The 26,076-nt window shown below is 41.2% G+C and overlaps 5 protein-coding genes across 5 annotated transcripts; 2 read left to right on the forward strand and 3 right to left on the reverse strand.

The window, feature by feature from the left end:
• Positions 1-1,678: 1,678 nt before the first annotated feature.
• On the reverse strand, positions 1,679-2,491 carry HETIRDRAFT_414600 (uncharacterized protein; the record flags this gene model as incomplete). Its single annotated transcript, XM_009544147.1, has 3 exons — positions 1,679-1,852; positions 2,021-2,110; positions 2,477-2,491. 3 exons carry the CDS (start codon positions 2,489-2,491, stop codon positions 1,679-1,681), a joined length of 279 nt encoding a protein of 92 aa, XP_009542442.1.
• Positions 2,492-4,800: 2,309 nt separating this feature from the next.
• Positions 4,801-9,444, forward strand: HETIRDRAFT_470679 (uncharacterized protein). The gene is made up of 16 exons (XM_009544148.1): positions 4,801-5,220; positions 5,282-5,513; positions 5,581-5,786; positions 5,854-6,063; positions 6,190-6,321; positions 6,409-6,675; positions 6,757-6,927; positions 6,992-7,171; positions 7,233-7,334; positions 7,402-7,533; positions 7,614-8,143; positions 8,214-8,237; positions 8,331-8,429; positions 8,518-8,673; positions 8,747-8,911; positions 8,969-9,444. The coding sequence occupies exons 1-11, from the start codon at positions 4,861-4,863 to the stop codon at positions 7,704-7,706; spliced, it is 2,085 nt and encodes a 694-aa protein (XP_009542443.1). The 5' UTR covers positions 4,801-4,860; the 3' UTR covers positions 7,707-8,143; positions 8,214-8,237; positions 8,331-8,429; positions 8,518-8,673; positions 8,747-8,911; positions 8,969-9,444.
• On the reverse strand, positions 7,614-9,444 carry HETIRDRAFT_457410 (uncharacterized protein). The gene is made up of 5 exons (XM_009544149.1): positions 8,969-9,444; positions 8,747-8,911; positions 8,518-8,673; positions 8,214-8,429; positions 7,614-8,143 (listed from the first exon to the last, which is right to left on the reverse strand). The coding sequence occupies exons 1-5, from the start codon at positions 8,978-8,980 to the stop codon at positions 7,943-7,945; spliced, it is 750 nt and encodes a 249-aa protein (XP_009542444.1). The 5' UTR covers positions 8,981-9,444; the 3' UTR covers positions 7,614-7,942.
• On the reverse strand, positions 9,061-9,234 carry HETIRDRAFT_309304 (uncharacterized protein; the record flags this gene model as incomplete). The annotated part of the gene is made up of 1 exon (XM_009544150.1): positions 9,061-9,234. One exon carries the CDS (start codon positions 9,232-9,234, stop codon positions 9,061-9,063), a length of 174 nt encoding a protein of 57 aa, XP_009542445.1.
• Positions 9,445-9,656: 212 nt separating the features above from the next.
• On the forward strand, positions 9,657-11,894 carry HETIRDRAFT_308672 (uncharacterized protein; the record flags this gene model as incomplete). The annotated part of the gene is given in 9 exon segments (XM_009544151.1): positions 9,657-9,746; positions 9,800-9,945; positions 9,962-10,432; positions 10,523-10,714; positions 10,768-10,844; positions 10,902-11,044; positions 11,104-11,247; positions 11,331-11,507; positions 11,547-11,894. Coding segments are annotated over 9 exon segments (1,788 nt in total), but the record flags the coding sequence as incomplete, so codon positions are not given.
• Positions 11,895-26,076: the final 14,182 nt, after the last annotated feature.

Genomic DNA, 26,076 nt, shown 5'->3' on the forward strand with positions numbered 1-26,076 from the left:
ATTATGGTTCTATGGATCTGGCAGAGTTCACGAAGCATGGGCTGAAGGGGCCAGATGCCAGGTGTAGTGTAGAGATTGAGATGTATACAAAGTAAATGAGCTGATCTTCTAAGAAGCTCAGCTCTCCAATTTATAGTACATGCTATTTAGGGTAGGACAAACATATGGCCTGTGCTTCTAAATGCTAAGTAATCCGCAGTCATTGTTCATACTCTGCGGCTCTTCAATGTAACCATATATAGTAAGTATATTGAATGTCTGTCCGCAGTAATGTTCTAATGAAACTTGATCATGATCGACATTAGTAACCATAACAAGAAGGAGGTCATAGTATCGTAAGCATTCATGTGTTAGCATGTAAATGGTAACCAGCTTGAGTCCAAGTCATGTGCATAGCTCATAATCATGTCCTGAGTCACATGCTTAGACGCGTGTCAAGTCACAGTCCTAGTTGTTAATGTCTAGTCAAGGGTGAGACACCTGACCTTCCCTTCTGTCCACGTGCCAAGCATGTGTTAGGACATGATCCTAACAATGACTATATTGGTCTGCTATTGTAAACACATATGTATAAGGTATCTTGGGACAGATTGTATAAGGCTGTGAGCTGCTCTAAGCCTAATAGGATATAGCTGACCACTAATAGAGTACTAAGAGAAGGCTGCAAACATATTATGAATAAAGTGATTAACCTATAAAAAAGGTGTAAAAATGGGGGCCTTTGTTATGATCTAGTCTATTAGAGCCTCTTTGGCTATCTATGCTAATAATGATCATCATAACTACTAGATAGCTCCAATTACAGAGTGTATATTATAGTATAAGGTAGCATCCCTAGTTACCAACTTCTAGTGAATATCACCATTGCTAGTTAAGTAATATAGAATATAATATGGATGGCTAATATGAGCTTACATGCAAATACTCATAGAGAAACACAAGCCACTGTACTCCTAGTTAAAAGAAGATAATTGGAGAAGCACAAGAGTAGTAGCTGAGAAAAAGCAGTGACTTAGAGATATGCTTGGGGAATACATATGGCATTCTTATGTCTTTCCAAAGTAGTATAAAAGGCCTATAGAATAGGCTAAGGATTTTTAGTTTATTCTCTTCATTAAATACAGTCCCCTAACTATATCCTTTTATACTCAGACAGTCTCCATACTGTCTATTTTAATATCATTCCTTCTTATACCTTTGTATAGCTGAGACCATTGTCCCACTCTTTTTCATTGTGCAATCTAGGGAAGAACTTACTACTCTTGAGGTTATTGAACAAATAGTTTGTAATAGCCTTGGCACTTAGAGAGGTGGCACATTCATCAGTGTATAGAGATTTCTAAGGTTAAGGATGTTGAAAAAAGGATTGTAAGTGCTATATAAGGACTGCTAAAGTTATTTAGCATGTTATTTGATTAATACAATAAGAAAATATAATGCAAAAGATATAAAAATTAATATAAAAGCTTGTAGAGATTTTATAGGTGCTACAAGATTACATAATACGAGTATTTGAGATTACTTGTGCATAAGACCATACTAGTTGTTCCTAAGTTATACCATAGCTGAAATCTATGCTATAAAGATAATAAAATTTAGAGGATCAGTACACAATATAGAGGCCTGCTTATTAGTCTTACCAATATACAGTGCCGGACAAGCAAAGTCGACAATTTTGCTAACTCCCCAGGCGGAATTTTTTGGGACAAACTGAGTTCAGATTCGGACTCAGGGAAGCAAAAGGAGTCAAAAAATGCCCTTTATGGAATTTCCCACGGTAAAATGGGGGTGGCCAATTTTTTGAGTGAAAAAAACAAAATGTAATTAGGCCTAAAATGGCATCAGAGTCAATCTGAGTCAATCTCAGGTCAGCATTGCATCAACAGACATCATTGTGCACTGCCCAACCCTTCTATGTGACTTCTGTTTGCATACAGCCCACTCTGCCACTTTCCCTATAAGCCCCTTATGATATGCATCCATAAACCACCATGATTGATTAAAAAAATTGGTGAATCACCTTGACAGGACACTTATTGAGGCATTGCTGTGCCACTTTCTTTGCATCCTCAAATTTGACTTTGTAAATTTTACAGTACGAATGCTTGTACTAGCCTTAGTACTGAATAATATGAACATGCCATAAAAGAAAAGACTGAAGAAACTGACCATCTCAATAGGATGAAGCTCACAATAGAACTTCAGAAGAAAGATGCAGATGTGACCTCAAGCTTTTGATTTCTGCTCAAGAAGGGATTCTTGAAAAAAAAAATCATCCTGCCTGGTCAGGAGTCAGGCTATATAGCAAGTGTCACTCTTAAAAGGACAAATTGGAGAATACTTGGCCTTTATTGTGTAGACATCAAAGCTACATTCTATAAGAGTCTGCTGCAATCCCTTTGCCTTGCCATTCTTGGTTGTCATCTTGCTTACTAAAAAATAACCATTGAACTTTGTCTGGCCCTCTCACACTCACTTCCACTCTAGGCATTGCTGCATATGCACTGACTTATTGTTGATAATAGGACCATGTGAGTGTGATTTATGTGGACCTGCTATTCATGGTCTATCCAGTATTGATTATAATGTAATTTTTTGAGAACTCACCAGGTTTTTCATAGATGAGAGCTAGTCTCTGTCTTATGGATTATCAAGATCAATATCCTCCATGTCTTCTTCAGTGTCTGACTCAAATTCAGGTGAGTTTCTCGAGTGGATTGATTTTTTGTGAAAATGCTGAATTTTCAATGCATGTTTCTTTCTTGGAGGATGCCCTTGGGGATGCTTTGAATGCTACATAATTTGGTAGCCCAGTATGTCATGGTTTGGAAATGCACCACCATTACAGCCTTGGTAATTTTTTTTGGGACTATTTAAGACTACCATTGAACTCAGATAGAAAAATGGAGTTGATTGATGCTATTTCTGAGGCCCTACCATTTAATTTGGGGGTTGGCCAATTTTTTAAGGGTCAAAATCAATAAAATGTAATTTACATGAGATTGGCTCATGGGATTTTGCTTGTAAGGAGCTCAAAATGCTTATTTACTGAATGCGCATCAATTCCGGTGGTTCCGGAGGGTGGGAAAATTAGTTGACTAAAATTGTTGACTTTGCTTGTCCGGCACTGTAGTAGAATAGAATGTAAAAGCTATCAAAGGTTGTGTAAAAGCCAACAAAGATTACACAGGCACTATAAGACTATGTGTTTACTATGAAGGTTACACAGGAGCATTTGAGGTCATAATAGTGTGCACAAGACCACAAAAAGGCCTACAAGATTATGCTGGTGATTCTGAGATAGTATTATAGCTAAGGTCTATGCTGAAAAAGATGCAAATTTGGGTGCTTAATATACAGTATAGAGGCATACTAATTAAAAAAACAGCTAAGATTATGTGCAAGATTGTATAAAAGCCTAAAAAATTGCACTGACAGTTTCAGTATCACATTATAGCTACAATTTATACTAAAAGGCTGCATAATTAGGGCACTTAGTGCATAGCATAGTAATATGCTTACTAGTACTTCATTAATATAGTAAGAAAAAATAATGCAAAAGCTGTAGGAGGTTGCACAGATACTTATAGAAATTTAATAGACACTATAATGTTGTATAGTTACTAAAAAGGTTATGTAAGAGTATTCAAGGTTACAATGTTGTGTGCAAGATTGCACAAAGGTTGTACTAATCCTTTTGTTGTTGCACTATAGCTATAATTTATTCTAGAAAAAGGACTAAATGGGATGCTTGGTACAAAGTATAAAAGCATGCTTATTAATATATAGAAAATTATGGGTCCTAAATTATTTTGATCTTGAAGTACCTTGTGTGGCTAAAAATTGACAACTAGTACTTACTAAGTTTTGACAAAGATACACATTGGTATCAAGCTCAAGCAAAGGTCATGCCGATACAGTCGGCAATTCCCAAGTAACCCTATACATACTGTATACATACAACATACTATCCTTCCAGCAGCATTCTGCCAGAAAACCGTAAAAATATTCTATAGCTTTGAAATGGGACTCTGAGAGGGTGAGACTTGGCATGTATACTGGCAAACACTCACACTACCTTCCTGTGTACTTAAATATACCGGAAGGCTAGTATGTCATTGAGCGGAACGTTTCCGGTGGGTTTGAGGGGTGTTCGGTGATTTCTCCGCACGATGGTCACGACGATGTCACGAAGCTGTGGTTGCCACTCCGCTTCCAGGAGGCCTGGATCCTCCTGGATCATGTTGCTTTTTCTGGATATTTCCAAACGGGCCGCTGGCGGAGATTGAACCAAGCTCCTAATTCGTCAAGTATGACTTTGCTCGATGAGGACGATGTTCTGCGATTCAGCGATGACACGGGATCTGTCCCTGGAGAAATTTGTACAGTATAGATATATCTTATTTTATCTCAGTCAAATATTTCCATGCAAATCGGACAAGATCGGCTGGCTCAAGTGAGCAAACAGATTTTACCGAGCAGGTATTACTTGAACCATCTCTCCTCCCGTTAACTTCTCGGCTTCGGATTTTTTCTGGGACCTCGGTTATGATATCCAAATAACCTCCAGTTGGTTTGAAGAAGATCTATTGAGAACTCATCGCTCCTCGAGCGATTACCGAACACCGTTAAATTACCGAACACTATATTAATAATAGTGCTAGCACCTGAGTAAATAGCTGGTAAATGTAATCTAGAAAAACAGTTTATATACAGTAAGTAAACTAAATTGTTGGAGCCTTAGTTACGACACGGGTCGGGGTCACCGCCCAAACTCGCGAGACAAACCTGGAACCCAGAGGTAAACCAGGAATCTGAGGCAGCTGGGGAGCTGGGGCTCCGCTACATAAGGTTTTACTCATGGACTCTGCTCTGCTCGCTGCTCAAGACCCCATCCTCGCATCGCTTGCCCGCCTGCAGTCTCTCGTTCCTCATCTCGAAGAGCTCTCCTCCGAAGCACATCTCTTCTCCCAAAAGGTCTCCGTGACTGCGCGCACCGCCGCCCGCGTTGGCGGGCGCGTGCGCACCCTCGATGAGGAGATGCATCGCGTCCGCGAGGCGAGCGAGCGCGTAGGGCAAGTGATGGACTTGAAGGTGTCACTACTCTCGATGCAGGCTTCTATAGAATCTCAAGACTGGGAATCAGCCACGCGATATTGTGCGCGTGCTATGGCGCTCCCCGACGAGGTTATCTCTGGCGCTTTCGCTGAGGTTGCCGTTGTCAGTCCCTTCATCGTATTCTATCATTCTACTGCACCATTCAATTTAATATTCTGACCAGCCAACATCCGAGAGTCACCTTCCTCCTACTCAGACTTTGCAAGCCGCCCGAGAACACCTTCTAGATGTCTTTACCAGCCAATTTGATGCTGCAACCAAGTCCCGCGATGCTGTTGCAACGACTCGGTTCTTCAAGCTATTCCCTTCCATAGGTTGGGAAGCAGAGGGCCTCGAGGCGTATGCCTCGTTTGTTGTCGACCTTGTGAAGGTGCGCCCTCCCGCATCTGCTAAAAGTTCGTCCTCACAGCCCTTCCCCTCTTGGATCTGCGTATTCACCATGCGGGGTCGGATCGCCACTAGCATCATCTCCGCTATTCTACATCACATCTCTCACCGCTCTCTTTGAGAGCATCGCTATGATCGTTGATCAGCACCAGCCTGTGGTCGAAAAATATTATGGGCCGGGTAGAATGGCGAGTGTGATCGTGCGGCTGCTTCAAGAATGTGACCGCGTTTCCAAATCTTTGATCGAAGGCTGGGAGGAAGAACGCTCAATGAAACGCAAGGTATCTACATTCATCCACTCTCCAAATATCCTTGTATATGCCTGTTGACATCAAAATGTGATGGTAGCTTTTGGATACATCCAATACCTCATTCTTTTCCCTAACGACATCTACGCCTACTATGCGTAGACCACCCACGCAACTTTCAGGCATTGACGAAGAGGTTGATCCGCGCGAGATCGACAAAGTCATCACGGAGGCAGCAGGAATGGCCAGCCGATGGAGCCTGTTTCGTCGATTCTTATACGACCGCTTGAAGGTATTCTCGGGAATCTTTGTATGTATATATTTTCTGCATTTTGATTATATTTAACAGACGACTGAGCGTTCTGAAGACGGGTCGACATCCAATTTGGGGGCATCACATCTGACTCACATCGAAAAAGTATCCGGCTTATCTGAGCGACCGCCATCCCCTGCGTCCTGGAATCTCATGGCTGTAGACTTGAGTGCTTGCAACAAGCTTTTCAGCGACCTCCTGACTACCTACTATACCCCCCTTGAAACTTGGTACGCCCGTAGCGCCATTGACAAGGTGAAGTTTCATCCGTGATCCCTACTTTCTCGACTTCTCCTACCTACGCCTTCAAACTAACTGAAGATACTGATTATCTACCCATAGGCGCACCATCTTTCGACCTCGGAGGCACTCTCCAGCCCCGTAACCACCACCAGGCCTGACGACGCATTCTACATCATCAAGGTCATCCTTGCGCGCCTCCTCTCGACAGGTGCAGCTCCTGTTGTGGAACGCATGGCCGCGGCGCTGCGCGATGTCATCGAACGCGACTATGCCGGCGTGCTGCGGCACAGGATGGACGAGGTGTACCGCTCGGCGGGCGCGGTGCGCGGGGAAAAGGCTGAGCGTGAGAGTCGTGTTGCGTTTATCGTGCGTGTGTTTGTTTCTTTGCTATGTATACACTGGCCACAAACAGATATGCTAATTGTGGGTGTTCTTTTATAAATTTAGACACTGTTGAATGATCTGGACATATCTGCCTCACACATGGAGCGGCTTGTGAGGGACCTTCTTGCATCATCAACCATCACACAGAATTTTCTGGCATCTGAGGTTGATCTCGCGACGAATAGTATATCGTCGTTGACAATGCTTGTGCCCAAATTTCGATCAATCCTCCGGGTACGTCTACCCATCATCCTCCGTTCGTCACTTTTTTTCCTCAGAATAGCATCTGCCAATGTAGGCCGGCGTTGAGCAGCTATTCAATCAGCTCCTGCGCCCGAAGCTGCGCATGCTCCTCGCAGACGTGTACAAAGATGCCTCGTATGTGCTTGACGAGGATGCGTACGCTGCGGCCGAGTATCAGGATGTCATTCGCAAGCGATTTATCAAGGCTTGGGAGGGCCTTGTAGACGGATATAAAGTGTGTTCGACGTGACTTCAGTTCGCGTGTTGGCTGCACAGCTTATAACCTCGGACTGCAGGATACATTTACGGAGAGCAACTACCGCCTCTTTTTCGGTCTCGCGCTTGACGTACTGATCCGGCCCTGGGAGAAAATTGTTATGGGACTCCGATACAGTGAGGTGCGCCTCCTTTCCTTGATGCAAACGCAGATCTTTTATCCTAAACTGAACTGCATGTGCGACCTAGCTTGGTGCGATCCGGTTCGACCACGACTTGCGCTCTATCACTACACATCTGTCCTCCCAGACCGCTTTCGGCGACGTGCGCGAGAAATTTGTGCGGCTACAGCATATTTCTACCTTGATCAACCTCGACCAGGTCCGTTCCATCTCTCTTTGTCTCCTTTTCTTTCTGTCTTCTCAAACGCTGTACCACGGACTCATGTACGCACATTGTAGGAAGAAGACGTAGACGATTTTTACAGCAGCTCAGGGATACAATGGAAGTTGAGCTCGCAAGAGGCGCGGGCGATTGCGGGGCTGAGGGTATGACAGTACAGAAAATGTGGCCAGGAGTGTGTGGAGTGATTTACTATGTCGTCCATATTCTCATATACCTTGTGAACATCCAACAAATCGTAAGGCAGACAGCAAAACAGAGGATAACAGAGACAGAAGAATTATAGTACTACAAGTGTAAAATGTTCAGAATTAACAAAGCCCGGGATAGGAACGAGGAAAGTGAGTGCAGGATGTTGTGGGTATCGGTTTACATCTAAACCTCCCTCTCATCCTCGGCGAAGAGCATCAAGTCGAGCTTGCAATGAGTCTTCATCCGATAAGCCGCCTGCACCGTTATTTCCCCCGGAAGAGTCATTACCTGACTTGGGCCTGCCAGAAGCCGCGATGCCTCCGTCCCCGAGCGCGACAACCTGACGGTTTTCCGTGAGGGGCGCAGAGGTAGCGATGTCCGTGGGCGCGTCAGTAAGCTAAAAAGAATCGTTAGGATAGCAGCGCGGTGGCATTTTATGAAGGGGAACGAGAAGAAAAGATGCACACCTGCTGCGAGAGGCCAACGCCGATCTCGTCTAAGACCTCTTTAAGGATCTTGTCTCCCTCCTCTTCCTCGTCTTCGAGGTCATCATCCATGACATCGTCCACAGCGTCATTCATCATCTCGTCCTTCATGTCCATCGTCGCACTCTCGCGCTCGAACTCGTTCATGATGCGCTGGATCGCAGGCAGGTTCAGCCCGCGGTTCATGCCCTTCATCGCCTGTGCGCGTATGACCGGCAAATATCAAGCAAGAAGAATGTGAGCTATACACACGGGGAAGAGGATGGGGGGGGGGGGGGGGACGCACACGAGTGGCACCGCGCATCGCGTCGGCCATCTGCTGGTTACTTCTAAGCGTCTGTATCCGCAATCCAACAGCTTGGAGCTGTGTCCTCATCTGATAAAATTTCTGCACATATCGTCTCGTCCGGACAAGATCTTTCGCCATGATTTTACACGCATTCTGTGGAGGGCATCGCGTCAGATTTAGCGTTCGCAAGTATGGATGGCTGCGCCACCAGCGAGTGTGAGCTCACCATCTGGCCCGCCTTAGCGCTTTTCTTGATGTCCATGATGAGTTTCTTCTCACTCTGCTCAAGCTTAGTACGTTCGCGGTCGAGTTCGCGCTGAGCCTTCGCGAGGGCGCGCTGGTGCTGCCGCAACCGCTCAGCAGGGGTGACGGTGCGCCCAAAAAGTGTTTCCTGTTTGAAAAATCTGATCAGTGATCATAGCTTCTGCCATGAAGAGGGAGCACGGACAATGATATTCATGTGCCTGTGTACGGAGTGACCTTTGACGAAGGCGCACGTATTGAGCCCTACTCGTTTCAGCAGGACCCCGGCATGACCTATCAAACCTGCTCCTCCCTAAAAGGGACCAGGAAAACCTGGGACCTCCTGGGACCTACTACGGGACCAGAAATAACGACTGGTTTTGAGACTCGCCCATACAACTTCGTGTTCATCATTGCTCTGTCGATTTCGTGATGCCTCCAAGAGTTACTCGTAAAACCAAAGCCTCCCATGTGAACGTCCTCAAACTCGACAATCCTCCACCTTTGAAGAGACTGAAGACCCTTAGCACGGTATGCCTTATCCCTACACTCCGTGATCTTTCATTGACATAGGGTATGCGGGTAGCTGGCTAGCCCGCCGACCTATGATCTTGGACGGAACGCAACATCTTCATCGTCATCTCCTGTTCATCTCCATCCCCCCTCAAAAACCGGTCAATGTGATACGAAGGGAAAGACAAAGGCGACAGATGAAGAGGAGTTGATACACAGTGCGTGTCATACAACCCTCACCCGGCACACCACCCAAGTAATGGATATCAGACGATGATAGATTATGGGTAGATAGATATGAACCACAAACTGAGGCAAATTCCTTCTTTCCTCCATGGCCATGCGCTCTCTGAGCTTACCATCGTCGTGGCATCAACTAGGCGGACCTTGCCGTGCACAAACGCAAAGTTGATGACGTGCGCAGATGGCTCACTGAGTCATTTGATGGCGGGAAGCTCAAGAAGTTCCGTGTATGTCTTTTGAACAGTTATGGTGTCTCGACAGCTGATCACACTGCTTGCAGAGGCTACTGGTTCTAACAGGCCCGGCTGGCTCGGCCAAGACAACGACCATACGGGTTCTATCCCGCGAGCGAAACATCGAGGTCATCGAGTGGAGGAGCTCTCTTAACATTTTCCCGGTCTCTGAATCATTCGGTCGTAAGCTTTTGTCACATATTCAATAGCTTTCTTCCACCGACATGGCATCATCGTCACCTGGCAGAAGAGCACGCAGGACACTATGACTATGAAAGCATGATTGATCAATTCGAATCATTCCTCACGCGCGCGGGATCATACCATTCATTATTTACACCAGCTTCAATCCCGGCTTGCTCGCAGCCAATCGGGTCCACTATCCGCAATACGCCAGGCTCAAACTCCCGACAGCTTATTCTTCTCGAGGATCTCCCGAACATACTGCATCCAGCCGTTCGGGAACGATTTCATCACGCGCTGCGCACTCACGTTGAGAATATGCGGGAGGATGCCGCGCCCGTCGTGATTGTGCTGAGCGATACAGGTATCAGAGGAGAAGGTGGGGAGGAGAGATGGGCGGAAGGCAGTAATGCGCGGGCAAGAGGCCGCGACGATGTCGTAGATTTCCGAGCAGTCATGCCACCTGGGATGGGTGCTGCTTGGGTCACCCAGATCGCGTGCGTCGTATCGATTCTCTTGGCAATTCTGGTTTAACGTTACTTTCTACTTTTACGTCTGGGTGCTGGCCCCTTGCCTTGCGGGTTCAGGTTTAATCTGATCACTCCAACAACTCTCACCTCCGCCTTGAAGGCCCTTCTAGCCAAAGCGGGAGCGACAGTGTCACAAACGATGCTGACCGCAATTGTTGACGGAGCAAATGGGGATATACGCAGTGCGGTCATGCGACTGGAGTTTGCTTGCGCTAAGACTAGTTCAGGCGAGTCTGGGCAGAGAGACAAGTGTGTTAATATATTTTATCTTATAGTTCTATCACTGACTCATTACTCTATAGATCGTTAGTAGTAGCAGCAAGGCGTGAGAGTGCGCTCGCGCTTTTTCATCTTGTCGGCAAGGTGCTCTACAATAAACGTATGTGTGGATCCTTCGTTCGGCGCTTGATGGTTGATCACTTCAACGCCAATATAGGGAAAGGAGATCTCCCACCCGCTTCTGCGACGAAGAGAGAGAGATTAGCTGAACAAGCACTAGATACGACCCTCAAAAATCCGAAGCCACTACCATCATGGATCAAATTTGAAGAGAGGCGAACAAGTAGGGTTGACGTCGATGTAAGCTCTTCGTTATTTGACAAGCTCTTTGTTCATCATTCGATTATTTCAATGGACAGGCACTGTATGCGGACACGTCGGTTGATGCATCACTCTTTGGATTGTATATCCATCAAAACTATACTCAATTCTGTGAAGAGATTGACCAGTGCGATGGAGTTATGGATGGGTTAAGCTGGCTTGATGCAAATGGGGGTGAGAGTGTACGTTAGTCATGCAAATGTTGCTTGACATTACATATCACTGACTCTGCTTATGTTGGATTTGGTTTCTGGGATATTGCTAGTGGCACCAAACAAATCCATACACTTTCCATCTGCAAACACTTTCGACACTTCATGCTCTTCCAAGCCCTGTGCCAAGAAGTGGACAAAGATTCGGGAAGCCTGAGTTCTTTGACAGTCTGAAGAAGGAGACAAAAGCTCTTAGTGTCATTGATATAGTTGCAGGCTGGCTGGTCAAGGTTCGTTATTGCTTTCAAAGTGAGAATTTCAGATTCAAGAGGATTTTAATAATAATCACACAGAATAGCACCATAGGTCCAGTCTGTGGATGGTCTCGAAAGTCTGCTGCTCTTGAATTGGGTGGTATACTCAGGATACTGGACTCTAATCTTCACATCCCACACATCATTCCTTCTTCCTTGTTTGCTCAGGGTGTAAAGTGCCTAAGAGATCATAAGGTATTCTCAGAGTTCATATTTTACAAGAATCCTACAACACTAGTGCAAGACAAAGAAGAAATTCCTTTATCTTTGAGTATTGACAAAATTAGTAAAATAACGGTTTTAGAAGAAGAAATAAGTAGGGCTGGAGAGTTAGAAGAAGACAAGATTGAATTGTTCGAATAACTAATATAATTACTGATATATATTGTAAAATATTGTACTTATTGGGGAAAAAAAACTATATCTGTTTTTGGGACCTATGGTTATAGATTTTAGATTGATATTTTGTAAGCACTACCCTGCTTACCTAGATTAGCTCTTGTATAACTATAATCTGTATTATAACACCTTTGTCATATATCATAGCCTTCTGAGCATTATCTAGAAATCCATGTATATGGGTCCCTATTATAAACTTGTTTAGGTTTTCTTATATATCTGTACTTTCTTACCTTTAGCATGGAGATATGTTAGATCCTTCTCAAGTCTATACTCTATATTCTTACTCTATAGTCACTTGGTCTATGCATCTGCTTGTATGTATTTAGGCACTTTGTGTATAGTAAAGAAGCCTTAGGCTATCCACCTTTGTCCAATCTAGGAACTGCTGCTTACTAGTCTTCTCTGATTTAAGTCATTGATTTCATCAATCTAATCAACTTTTTTCTTACACAACATATCCTTATCTTCTTTTATTGTTGTGGCCTAGGATTTCTTATTACTTATAGCTATTTGTGACAGTCCTAAGGAAAATCACTTAAGACAGACCTTATGTTCTTTTACCCACAATATTGGTAAGAAATAAATAAAATTGATATAAAAGCAGCCAAATCACAATAGTGGTACAATATAGATCATGGTCATGCCAAACTCTGCATAGGACAAGCAAGAGGACCGCTTACAAACATTTATATCACAGTTCTCTAGGCATTATCTAGGATCTCTAGAAAACTATAGGGAACCAGCTAAGACAGATATTGGTAAAAATAGAAAAAAGATAATATAGAAATAGTTACAGTGTAATGAAGGTATTACAACACATATTGCGGTCATGCAACAGCTTACCTAAGCAAGCAAAGTAGCACTTACAAAATATCAATTTGAAACTTGTAACTATAAGTCCTGAAAATTGTGGCTATTTTTGTATTACTTTTGCCCATGTTTTTTTGTACTAATTAAGTATAATTATAGTTGTATTGTATAATTTCATATTCTTGACTGTCTTTGGCAATGTTAAAAATAATCTACCAACATTGATATATGTAATTACAGCTATATATATTGCTAAACATGCCTATATTTTTCTTTTGCAAACTCAATTATAGAGTGTATGTATACTGATGCTAGCTTTAGCATCCAAAATATGGTTGTCTAGCACTTGCAATGCCAGCTCCAGCATCTATCATAAAGGCTTGCACTATAAAAAAAAGTTCGCCTTTTTCAAGCATAATTCCATTATAAGAAAATATATACACTTAAACTTGATAATTTTCTTTTAAAGGCACATAAATAAGATGTGTTTTGCTATATTAAGCATGGACCATATCTCTTAGTAGGGCCTTATTAATTATATTGTCTTTTATACTCCTATCCTTGGCACAAAAGCCTTTGGCCTAATATCTAAGACATAGCAGTGCCTTTCTTGGTTACACTACTACCTGCACAAATATTTCCTTATTAGCAAAGAGCATGTGGTGTAGCAATGCCCTTCTTTATTTAGATGACAAAATAGTTAGTGGACTTGTATTAAGTAGAGGACATGTATCTTGTTTTAAATTTCATTTGCTTATAGGTCTACTAAGCACATAAATATTAGCAAGGACAAGGATAACTAAGTCATATTTTGTAAAAAGGCCTGTAGCAATATGCTTGTATTGATATTAGCAATAATCTAATTCTTTGCAAGAATATAATAGACAACTATAAGAGTAGGAACATCTGCTATCTATAAAAGGTTTGGTAGATTAGCTGTGCATTATCATACAAAAGGCTATTAAGCTGCACATATGCATATAGAACAGCATACAGATATAAGGACTGGTAAGAGTCTAGCATGCTTATATAGTAGGAAATGGCAGTATGTAGAGCTTGAGGTGGACAAGCAGTCTAGGTATAAAAGCAATATGCAAACATCTGGGAAACCGCTTCCTTTTATTAGCTCTGGATTATATCTAATAGTGTCTAAAAGTATCTAAAAGTGTTCATAGTATCTAAAAGTGTCTAATTTCCTAATTGGGAGCAACACATTATGAGTATTGGATTGAATTTCAAAATTGGAAACCATCTCTTTCTATGGCTAAAAAGATAGTTTCTGATTTTATGATATTAGTACTAATTCCATACCAAGAACTCTTTAATTAGCAGTAGGAAATAGTAAGTACTACTACTCTATTGGTGAGAAGGTAAAAATATGGCATATTCTATGCTATTTCAGTACATTACTCTCCTTTATGTATGCTTATACCATCATCTTGTAGCTCTTTTGCCGACTTTCCAGCTATCTTTATAAGGGATATAAAAAGAGAAAAATGTGCATTGATACCCCCAGCTACTTTGTTAACAGCTTGGCAGCTGCCATAAGAGGCTATAAAGACCTCAGTACCTTGGCCTTACACACAAGATTATAGAGGTTGTCATTGTCAGTGGATGCCTGCTACTAGTCAATATAGGACACAATATGTAGGTTGGGCTTAGAGATGTGCTATATACAGCCTTGCAGACCTTGTTTATTAGTGCAGTGGTTAATACTGTCTCATACAGCACACAATTGTTATTGCTATTAATATTACAATTTTTAGCACTATCCATATTGTTTATTGCCTTGTTATATAGAAGATGCTCAAACTTAGTGTTTTCCTCTAGCTACTGGGCTATGGAAAAAAGACTCATTACAATACCCCTATTTAACCGATATACTATAATCCTATCCTCTTGGAAAAGAGCTTATGCTTCTCTCTAGCTAGGCCCTTTATCAAAATATCTGCCACCTGATCTATGGGTATGTATTCCAGCCTAAGATTACCACTTATGACTTTCTCTCATATGAAATAATTACAAACACTAATATATTTTGTGTGGGCATAGTACATAGTGTTTTGTGCAATGTCCATAGCCAATTGGTTATTTATAAGAAGATGTCATCTAGAAAACGACCCTTTGTATTAGCTCTGGACTATATCTAATAGTGTCTAAAAGTATCTAAAAGTATTAATACCATCTAAAAGTATCTAAAAGTATTAATAGCATCTAAAAGTATCTAATTTCCCAATTGGGAGCAACACATTGTGAGCATTGGATTGGTTTCTAATTTCATAATATTAGCACTAATTCTATACTAAGAACTCTTTAATTACCAGTAGGAAATAGTAAGTACTACGGCTCTATCAGTGAGAAGGTAAAGATGTGGCATATTCTATACTATTTTAGCATATTACTCTCCTTCATATATGCTTGCACCATTATCTTGTGGCTCTTTTGCTAACTTTCTAGCTGCCTTTACAAGGGACATAGAAAGAGAGAAATGTGCATTGATGCCCCCAGCCACTTTGTTGGCAGCTTGGCAGCTGCCACAAGAGGCTATGAAGACCTAGGTACCTTGTCCTTGCACACAATATTATTAAAGTTGTCATTGTTAGCCAATGCCTGCTACTGGTCATTACAGGACACAACATGTGGGTTGGGCTTAGAGATATGCTATATACAGCCTTGCAGACCTTGTTTATTAGTGCAGTGGTTAATACTGTCTCATACAGCACACAATTGTTATTGCTATTAATATTACAATTTTTAGCACTATCCATATTGTTTATTGCCTTGTTATATAGAAGATGCTCAAACTTGGTGTTTTCCTCTAGCTATTAGGCTATGGAAAAGACAGTCATGTTAGTATGTGGTGCCAGAATGATATATTTGTCTGCCATATAGGAAATATGTGCACTAAGCATATTAAGATCACCTCCAACAATCTTGTGCTTATTTATATATAGGCATGTCATACATATACTCTTGTCCCTACTCTCTACCTCATTAGTGGCTATTTTAAAAATCCCTCTCTCTTATTAGATCTAAATTATTGATAATTATTAATAATACTAATTTGAGCTAATTATGGCTAATTATTTATAATCATGTTTCCGATCAAATTTGCAAATTAAGGTAGCATTGTCTATACTAGTAGAGTCCCATTGAATATTACACTCAATCATAGTTTTACACATTCTCAGTCCAAATTGTGTAAGTGCCATAATTTATTTTTATCCTATATAAAGTGTATTATCAATTTTCCATTGGTTTATTATCTTCTTAGCTGGTGTTTAAACTAAATCCTGAAAGACCTGACTTTTTAGGTATTTATTGACCTATTTATTTATAAGATAGAGGAAAGATAAATGTTGAATAAAATCAGAGATGTTGAGGTTGCCTATATTATGTCTACTTATTTAGATTACCAAGTTTATATCTTAGACCTTGTGGCTTAGTGGCTTAGAGCATCTGTCCCGGGTGCTTGCATACATGAGGTTGTTGGTTCAACTCTGGCAGAAGGCAAGTTTGTTATAAGGTATATTCTGTGTTTAGGTATTGAACTAGTGCTCTAATAGACATGACTGTATAAGAAGACTATGTGAACTGTGATGCTTGATTTATTATGATTTTTCCGAAATTTGAAGTTATAATCAATCCTAATAATTCCTAATTTAGAAAAATTATGTCTAATTAGAACAGGTTTAGGGGGGGGGGAAGCAAATAATCTCCAATCCTAATCATTCTTAATTATGCATAAATAGTACTAATTAGAGCATAATGCGAGAGGGTGATTTCCTAGATGGTGTCAGTTCAATATAAGGCACACTAAGGTTAGCTAATAAGGTATGCAGCTAGATTAGCTTTTTTATAGTATAAGTGCTGGTAATATACTCTATCTTAGTACTAGACAATCATAGAGCCCTGCTTTACTAAACTCTAGCTAATGGCTTCATCTAAGAGCTTAAAGACATAACTAGAAATAGACTTGTGGTTATTAATATTGCTAGCCTAGTCCATATTAACATAGCCAGTGAGTCCATTCTCTAATTTTTTGCCCTAGTAGACCAACTTTATATCTAAAGTGCCCTATAGATGTTTAGGAACATGCTGATATGCTAGAGGTATCTCTAAGTGCCAAGTACAATAATAAAACCATCTCTAGAGTAGGGTAGGCAGAAGCTAGTATTTAATATACAAGAAATTGTTAGTATGGTGATGTGCTAGCAATGGCTCTGTATATGGAAGCACAATACAAAACATACTACTAAAAATAGGATATGTGGAGAGCTAGCTTTACTTGAATATTGAAGGACCTTTGTAAGTAAAGAAACAGGGCATAAGATATGTATTATGAGATCTCAAGATATTGAGCAAGATGTTAAGATATTGAGCAAGGTGATGCAAGGGTATTGTCATGACTTGTGTACAAAATCCTTTTTTTTTCTTCTTACCTAATTATAGTATTACATGCCTGATCATTTATATGTCATACTCACATAATACTTTCCCATATTCCATATTTGGGCACACTCTCCTAAGTAGTTACCTGACACATACTTGCTTGTCTTTAATCTACATGGTCTATATATAGAATAAATAGTATATATAGAGTAGTGTAGCAGGCAATATATCCCTAGCTTCAAGCTGGTTTCACCTCCAACCCTCTAAGCTCCCCCACATTCCAAAGATAGTAGGGTGAGTGCCTGACAATAGAAGGTTGTTATTAACACAAGCTTGAAGCTCTTTACAATGTCACCTACTCCCTTTACTTGCTTTACCAGATCCTAAGACCATTATGACAATTATCCTCTTATCTCTACACCCATGTTTCTTTTCATCACTATAACCTTTGACCTTGACCTCTTTATCCAATAATCCTCATAACTAAACACATACCCCATCTATGTCCTCCATTTATCATTATCTTCACCACTTTATTCCTATGATACTACTAGGGTATGTACTTATATACATTATAGACTCACTGTTATGATCACAACTTATCGGGCCTTTACGGCAGTCTATTCCAATATGATCATCACAACTACCAGATGGCCTTATACCCTAAGGTGTACATAAAGGTACAGATATTATCTTTGGTCATCTACTCCCAGTGGACCATCCATTGCTGGTTGAGTATCACAAGCCTGTTGCAGTGGGCATCCTTTCCTGCCTTACAAACTACTCACATATGTGCATAGAGCTCCTTGTTCTCTTGGTCAGAAAGAGACAAGCAAAGAAGCAAGAGTAGTCGTTCTGAGAAAGAAACAACTTAGAGAATACCTATAGATACATATATAGGATTCTCACACCCTTTCCTAAAGTAGTATAAAAGGCCCATAGAATAGGCTAAGAATCTTTAGTCTATTCTCTTTGTCCAGTACTATCTTTCTACAGTACACTTTGTTCTTATTGCCTATGCTATAATACACATCTGGCTTCTGTGCTAAGCATACAGTTGAGACCAACATTCTACCCTTTCTCCATGAGCGACCTAGGGAAGAACCTCCTACTCTTGGGGTTACCGAACGAGCAGTTTGTAACACTAAAATGAACTCTTCTGCCCCTATCTTGCTTGCATTCTAGCTTGCTGCCACACTCTCTCTCACAACCTTACTTAGTGGGAAATAGACCCCTATTAAGCAAGTGTTACTGCACACATGTTACTGTACACACCTTGGAGCAAGACCTAGGCCAAAACTACCCCCCTGGCACTAGACATATAAATAACCAGTTCTGTCATAACAATTGCCCTATTTGACAACAAGAAGGCTATTGGTTCTACAAAGACACTAATAGAGACGCCCTACCAAACCATGATAACCACTTATACCAAAATGGATGTTATTATTTCACATTTGACGATAGAACAGAGAAAGAGTTTATTTGGAACAAAACAGAGAACCATTGGGATTCCACATCCTAGTACAGAGATCTGGAACTAGAAATCCCTGATGAATTGGAGCAAGAGAAATCAGCCTCTCAATTAGACTCTGACCTATCACCAGACCAAACACCAATCAATACCTGAAATCAACCACTCACCGACATTTTGGGACAAGCATTGACTTCTACAAACATCTCTTCCACAATAGTACAACCCAGAAAAGAAAAAGTCAAACTCCTCGACAATTACATAGGTGACCATATTGGATCCTAGAAATTCATGCTCTAATGCCTCCTTCTTTTCATAGCAGAGTCCGACTGGTACAAGACCAATCAGGACAAAATCTCCTTTGTGCTCTCATGCATGAGATATGGCACGGTAGGAGCCTGGGCAGAGAACTTTCTCTTCAAAACAGCGGAAGTGGACCCTTCTACTGACCTAGGCACTTGGGCAAACTTTCTAGCAAAATTCAAATTACAGTTTAGGGAAATGGGCAAGACTGAAAAAGTGTAAAGCACACTCATGACCTTTTCCTAAGAAAAGATGATGGTTGACAAGTACTCCAACCAATTCATCCTTATTGTTACTAACGCCAACATCTCTGAAAAGGAGCAAGTCCCTTACTTCTAACATGGGCTAGACCTATGCATTATAGATAAAATCTATGACAAGGAAGTCCAACCAAAGGATGAAATCCAAGATTGGATTAACACAGCCTGCAAAATAGATAAGTGACTTAGAGCCAAAAGTGCTTAAAAGGCCATTCTTGCCAACTCCACCTCCTTTCAAAGTGAATTCCTGAATTGTTTTCATATCCAGCCTGCTTTCTGCTACAACTCCACAAATGCCCTTTACAGAATGAATAACCAAGTTATTGATATGGACATTGATGCCATGAGGAAATGAAACACTAAAAGCCAGAAGAGGAAATTTGATGGCAAGCAACCTATCTTGTGTTTTAACTGCGGAAGACCAGGGCACTATATTTCTAACTGCCCATCACTACATAGAGGTGTTCAACCAATTCGAGGAAACTTGAAGGGATACATGGGTAAAGCAGGGAGAAGAAACTACATGGTCAATATTGAGGGTAAAAACAATGCACCTGCTCTAGGAAACCAAGCAAGAATATATCGAAGAATGGAGATAAATGATGCTTATCACAATGACCAGTGGGTACCATAACCTAGTCCTTCAATGGAACGTCCACACCCTACCTCATCCCAACGACCCTCAATAAACTATCAGTGACATGTCATGTTGCCTAATAGACAACAAGAGAACAGAAATGTTAGGCATACTGCTCGAATCAGAGCAGTACTCAGAGAATTAGGGGTGGACAAGCAAAAAGAAATTGTGTTGGGATTTGCTAAGCATTTTTCTTGACCTCTCCCTCACCAGTGAAGGAGAAAGGTTAAGCAAGGCCCAAGTTTGACATGGACAAGTGTATCTGTATTGGAGAAATGAACAATCAAATTATTACCCCCATCTGCTTAAACGTGGTAGTCTCAAACTGGACCCATTATACTGGAGTAAAGGCAACCATTGACTTAGCATGCCAGGGGATTATAGTAAACAAAGTGTGGGTCAAAAAACACTGCTTCCCCACATACTCACTTAATCTCCCAATCAATGTTCACAATGTCAATGACACTATTAACAAAGCAGGTCTCATCTAGTTGGCACTGGATATAAACCTCAAAATTTAGGATATTCATGGACAAACGCACATAGAATGCTGATGAGCATGCACCCACACTAGGGTCTAATGGATGTATTTGAGAAGCTTTGGGAAGACACCAAACAGTGCTAGACAAGTACCAAAGATGCCAACTTGCACCGAATACAGTTGGTCCTACCTAACTGACCATAACCCACTGAAGGACATTTGGCAGTACTTGGGTCAGTTTGCCCACACTTCACATACTTACCATGACTGCATAAGAATATTATGATAGGTGTTTACAAAATCAGAGCCAGTATTCCATGTTGGCTGATGTTCTCTGTAAGTCTGTTAGTCCTTATTGCTTATCTTCCTGACTTCTACATAGTAGGTCAAACATAATCTCACACCAATTTACTTGGCCACCTTAGTCATATGTTATGTCTTCTTTATTTTCATTAGCTCACCAGGCAACAGATCCTAAATAGTTAGGATTTTGCCATCACTGATTACCTTTTATCTTATTACCTCCAGAACCTATATGGACATCTCACCTACCTTCTTATCTTCTCTGTTTCCTAGGGCTTGGTGCCCATTTGACATCTACACTTATTTCTTGTTCAATATTTTACTTAGGGGCTCTGTTTACTATAAAAACCTACATATAACTCTGGAATAAACCAGCTTTTGCACCCCACAGTTCAGAGCTCATTCACACTTATCTTAACCATCGAAATTATCTTTGTTGACTCCCAAAAACTCATCATCCTCATTGTTCGGCCTTATTTGTGTTCATACTCATCTCTTTGTTCATATCCCTCGTCCTCCCTCATATAGTGTCAGAGTTCCATATGGCTCTTGAAGCACATAGTTGTCGGTCATGACACTACCTCCTCATTACCAACTGAATCCCTGACTCAACTAACTAAATGTTCGGTAGGTGTTCAGCACAGTCCCAAAACCGTTCGGGCACTATAATTTCATATTCCCATTGCTTCTCAGTACACCTTCAATTTCTAAAGCTATCATTAACAATTCCTTGTGTATTAAATACTAGCTCCAGCACCCCTGCATTAGAGGTTGTTTTAGTGTTGTGCTTGGCACTTAGAGCCACCTTTAGCATATCAACACATTCAGACACCCACTTCCAATCTGGAGAAAGACAACCTCATCCTAGGAACAGATTGGCTAAAATACCATGATCCCTCCATCAAGTGGAGACAATATGAAGTACACTTTGATCAGTGTCCCCAGAATTGCCAGCAATCATACAGGTTCACTAGGGCAAGGGAAAAGCTACCAAACAGCAGTTGGCTAGCACATATGGAACTGTACCACAAGCTGTGGATTAACAAGCGCGAAAAGCAGCACCTTGAACATCTCTCAAGGATATTAGAGAATATTGGACTCTGGTGTCTGACTATGAGCCTACCTTCAAAAGAAGTGGCTCCTGCAGGACATAAGAAAATACGCAGAAGAGAAATGACATGCTCGAACAAACCTTGAGCCATCTCTTTTGCCAAATAGGGGAGAAACTGACCTCCAAACCCTCAGGAACAATCGCCATAGAGGAACCAGTTATTCGGAAATTAGCCCTGGAACTGTCAGGATTTGCCAGCTTCAACCAAGACCTAGAGGACAAAATCATCATCACCAACTTGAAGAAAAGGGTCCCTAAGGCACATTACAAATACTTGGACATTTTTAGTGAATGGAAATTGCAGCAACTCCTGGAACACACTTACTGGGACCATGCCATCAATTTAAAGCCCACATTGATGAGAATGGGTATTCTCTAGGCACCAATATCCCAATTTTCACAGCTTTTCAGTATTCTTTGACCATTTGGCATACTTAGGACCAACTGATCCTGATCTGTTCGGCAATCTCAGCTATTTATCAGGTGCTGACTTTCAATTTAGACCTCTGCACAGTCATTCGGAGCTGTTCACAGTCATCCTATCCATCTATCATCACTCTCAGCAGTAGGGGCTCTCCACAGACTATTGCGGCCGATTGCCAATTGGTTCGGTATGCTTCTCATGGTTAGCACATTCTGTCAGCTTTGATGTCCCAAATCAGAGGCAGCCGAACACTTTGTTGACTCGGAATGGATCTGTCTTTCTATCTCTTATTGTCTTTATGCCTTCTGTTGACCTATCCTTTGTTATCTTCAGAGCTCCCATATTTCTAAATGGTTTACCCATGTGGCATATGGTTCTTATCTTCAGGTCTATGTGACCTCACCTTGGCAATTTCTTCACTTATTTAGACTTTAGAGTTATTGCTTCTTATCTTATAGTGTTTGCAACATCACTCCCTTATCTTCTTTACCTTTGATTGCTTTTGGCACACATTTCTGATTGCTCTATGCCTCTGCTGATCTCCCTATCTTGTACCTATTTGGACTTACTATAAAAGGGCACCTATGGCCTCACAATACATCAGCTTTGGCTCCCCCCTTATTCCAATTCCATTTGTGCACTTGTGTCCATAAGACTTTGAGCTATTGCCTTTCTGAACCTTGTTTGCATTTTGCCCCTTTATTTGTGTTGTTGCATTTGATTGCAGCCCTCTGTCAGAGCCCTCATTGTCTTGCTCTCTCTCTCTCTCATCTAGTTTGTCATCCTCTGCTAGTGTCCAGTGTGGCCTTGCACCCATTCCCTCCCCTTTGCATCCCAATCAAATCCTGATCAAATACCAACCAACCAACCAACCAACCAACCAACTAACTAACCAACCAACCAACCAACCAACTGAATATTTCGATTTTGGAGTTGTTTGTTTGCTACATTCTGAACACTTTCAGTACACTCCCTTGTTGGTTATTGCACAGCTTATAGTTCCTTGCACACTAGAACCAGCTCCTGCCTACTTGCGCTTGTAGGGGTGTTTCTTAGATGTGTTTTTCACTCAGAGACATTACTAGCATATCAATGTTCAAACCTCAAATATCCAAGATATATGCCTTGAGCCCCAAGAAGCACAGTGAATTATGAAAGTTCATCAAGGACCACCTTGCAAGGGGAATCATTTGCCGGTCTATGTCACCTATAGCTGCCCCATTTTTCTTCATAGGAAAAAAGAATGGAAAACTATGCCCAGTAGAGGACTACTACCATCTGAATTCGCATACCATCCCAAATGTTTGCCCCCTTCTACTAATCCAAGAACTACTAGATGAATTAAAAGGGGCCACAATATCTAGCAAACTGGATGTGCAATAGGGATATAACAATATATGCATCAAGGAAGGAGACAAGTGGAAAGCTGCATTTATCACCCCCTTAGGATCATACAAACTAACGGTAATGTTTTTTGGCTTAACCAACTCTCCAGCCAACTTCTAAGCCATGATGAACATGATCTTTTTAGAACTCATCATAGTGTGAAAATGTGAAAAATAACGGTATATATGGATGACATCCTCATCTTTTCCAAATCCATGGTAGAACACATCCACATCCTAAATCAGGTTTTCCAAATTCTACGCGACAACAATCTTTACCTGAAACTAGAGAAGTGCAAGTTCTACAAAGAGGAGCTCAATTACCTAGGGTATATGATCTCAAAAGACCATGTTGCAATGGGAGATTCTCAAGTGGATGCGATAAAGGATTGGCTGGTACCATGCACAGTTAACATCTATTCTTTCTTAGGTTTAGGAAATTTTTACAGGTGCTTTATCAACAAATTTTCACTCATTGCACATCCCCTACATGACCTCACTAAGAAAGATGAAAAATGGAATCAGACCAAAAAATGCCAAGAAGCTTTTGAACACTTAAAGAAAGCCTTCATTAGCCAACCCATCCTAAACTACCCCACATCTGAAATGACATCTAAACTATTAGACCTACATGTTTTTAAACTGTGAAGTGACAAGGAGGCAGGAGAAGTACCTGACCAAATGCCCATGTTCTCAGGATAGTAGAATATGGCACACAAGCGGGCATATTTCATGTGCAACATTTGGATGGAATTTTCACATCCTTGCTGTCAAGGAGTAATCTGACAGATGCACTGAGTATCCCATTTGGATCCTCAGTTTTACAGGGTTTTTTCTGCATAAGGAACCCTCCACATGACTACTCTCATATTAGGTGTCGACAAGCTGGCTCTTTGTCTTGCTTGTACATAATTGATGCAAGTCCGAAGCCAAGATGAATAATTATAATATATAACTTGGTTAAGTGAACCCTCATAGTCAAGGTCTGACTAGTGTTTGGATGTCCCACTTTGGATCTCCAGTTTTACAGGATCATTTCAGTATTAAGAAATCCTAACTGCTAATGCATGAGATAGTAGAGTCTGGGCTACCTCTACTAAAATGTGTTTGCCCCAAGGCAATGTAAGGCCACAAATAACATCTAGAACAATGTAAAACTACCAAAGGCTTAGTCTGCAATGACTATAAGCTACTAGGGTCCACAATGATGTTAAACTAGTCTTTGTCTGAAATAACGGAAAACTACCCTTGTTTAAGATGGTATTAAACTACCATTGACCCATGGAGAGTGGTTGCATTCTGGTGAAGCACGGGTTTTCAGAAGGACCCGCATCACAGAACCCTGCCTATAAGCAGTCGAAGCGCTTTGATGTTCACTTGCTTTTTGGTAAAAGAATACTAGGTCATCTTGGTTTAAATCTAAGTGAGGGGTCTGAGGATATAGAAGAGCACACATCTCTTTACAGTGTACCCAGTCTAGTCTTGGAGTCAAAGTACAAGAAATTCTGCTCCAAGACCTAGTTAGGAGGCAACTAGGACACATGCCTCGAGTCAAGAATCTAGTCGGACAGGCTAGATCATATGACTCCATTTGGCTCATATTGTGGAGGTACAACAAGGACTGGCCATTCATTTGGAAAGTCTATTCTGCCAACATGCACATCCAAAACAACATTAAACTACTGTCCCTTAGTTCTAGGGATTGTATTGGAGCTGAAATTATCTCCAGTGACAATATGCCCACAATAATGCTAAACTATTGTCCCTTTTGGCATAGGGATCGTGTGGTAATATCTTAATCACAAAGATGTCACCATGTCCGAAATGGCATTAAACTACCATCTCTTTATACATAGGGATTGTGTACCGGGTCTTTGAATTGCAAAGGCATAGTATATCTGCAACAATGTTAAACTACTTGCTCCTTGGTCAAATAGGAGTCATAATTGGTGACCCTGGGTCCTGATCAGTTTGCAATGACTTTGAACTATTGTCCCCTTCTACATGGGGATCATAGGGGGATATTGACAAGAATATTGCCCTCATCCGCAATGACAATAAACTATTAGTTCCTTTTTTCACAAGGATCATATCAACATTATTTTTAACAAAAATGATGCTGATAAATGTCTGAAATAACAGTAAACTACCTTCATTCTTAGAAGGCCAAGTCTATCATGACTTGAGGGACACAGTTAGACAATAGCAGTTGCCTACCTCATAGTGTTAAACTGAGTGGTCTCATAATCTTGAGGTGTTACAAGTTATCTAGTTTGATATAGTATAAGCCATTCCCATTATGCCTTAGTGGAATCTGGGAAGGCGAAGTCTAATTAATAGCCCTATGCATATAACCGATGAATAGTCCAGCATGCAGAAATATCTTCCCTTATAGATCTTCCATGTTGATGATGAAGAAGGTCCAAAACGACCTTAAAATGTAAACTATCAGGCAGTGCAAGGTGCCCTAATGGGTCCACAATCACCTTAAACTATGAGCATCTACCATGATGCTAAACTAGCAAATGCCTGAAATGACATTTAAACTATCATTGTAGATATA

The sequence above is a fragment of the Heterobasidion irregulare genome (genome assembly GCF_000320585.1).
Source record: "Heterobasidion irregulare TC 32-1 unplaced genomic scaffold scaffold_02, whole genome shotgun sequence".
Classification (NCBI taxonomy): Eukaryota; Fungi; Basidiomycota; class Agaricomycetes; order Russulales; family Bondarzewiaceae; genus Heterobasidion; species Heterobasidion irregulare.

Bases quoted from the DNA above. Each gene is read 5' to 3' on its own strand.
- HETIRDRAFT_470679 (XM_009544148.1), top strand. From the start codon at position 4,861: ATGGACTCTGCTCTGCTCGCTGCTCAAGACCCCATCCTCGCATCGCTT. The intron at 6,064-6,189 runs GTATGTATATAT...GGCTTATCTGAG, and splicing joins AGGTATTCTCGGGAATCTTT to CGACCGCCATCCCCTGCGTC. The intron at 6,676-6,756 runs GTGCGTGTGTTT...TTATAAATTTAG, and splicing joins AGAGTCGTGTTGCGTTTATC to ACACTGTTGAATGATCTGGA.
- HETIRDRAFT_457410 (XM_009544149.1), bottom strand. The intron at 8,674-8,746 runs GTGAGCTCACAC...TGCCCTCCACAG, and splicing joins GCGCTAAGGCGGGCCAGATG to AATGCGTGTAAAATCATGGC. The intron at 8,430-8,517 runs GTGCGTCCCCCC...ATACGCGCACAG, and splicing joins CGATGCGCGGTGCCACTCGT to GCGATGAAGGGCATGAACCG.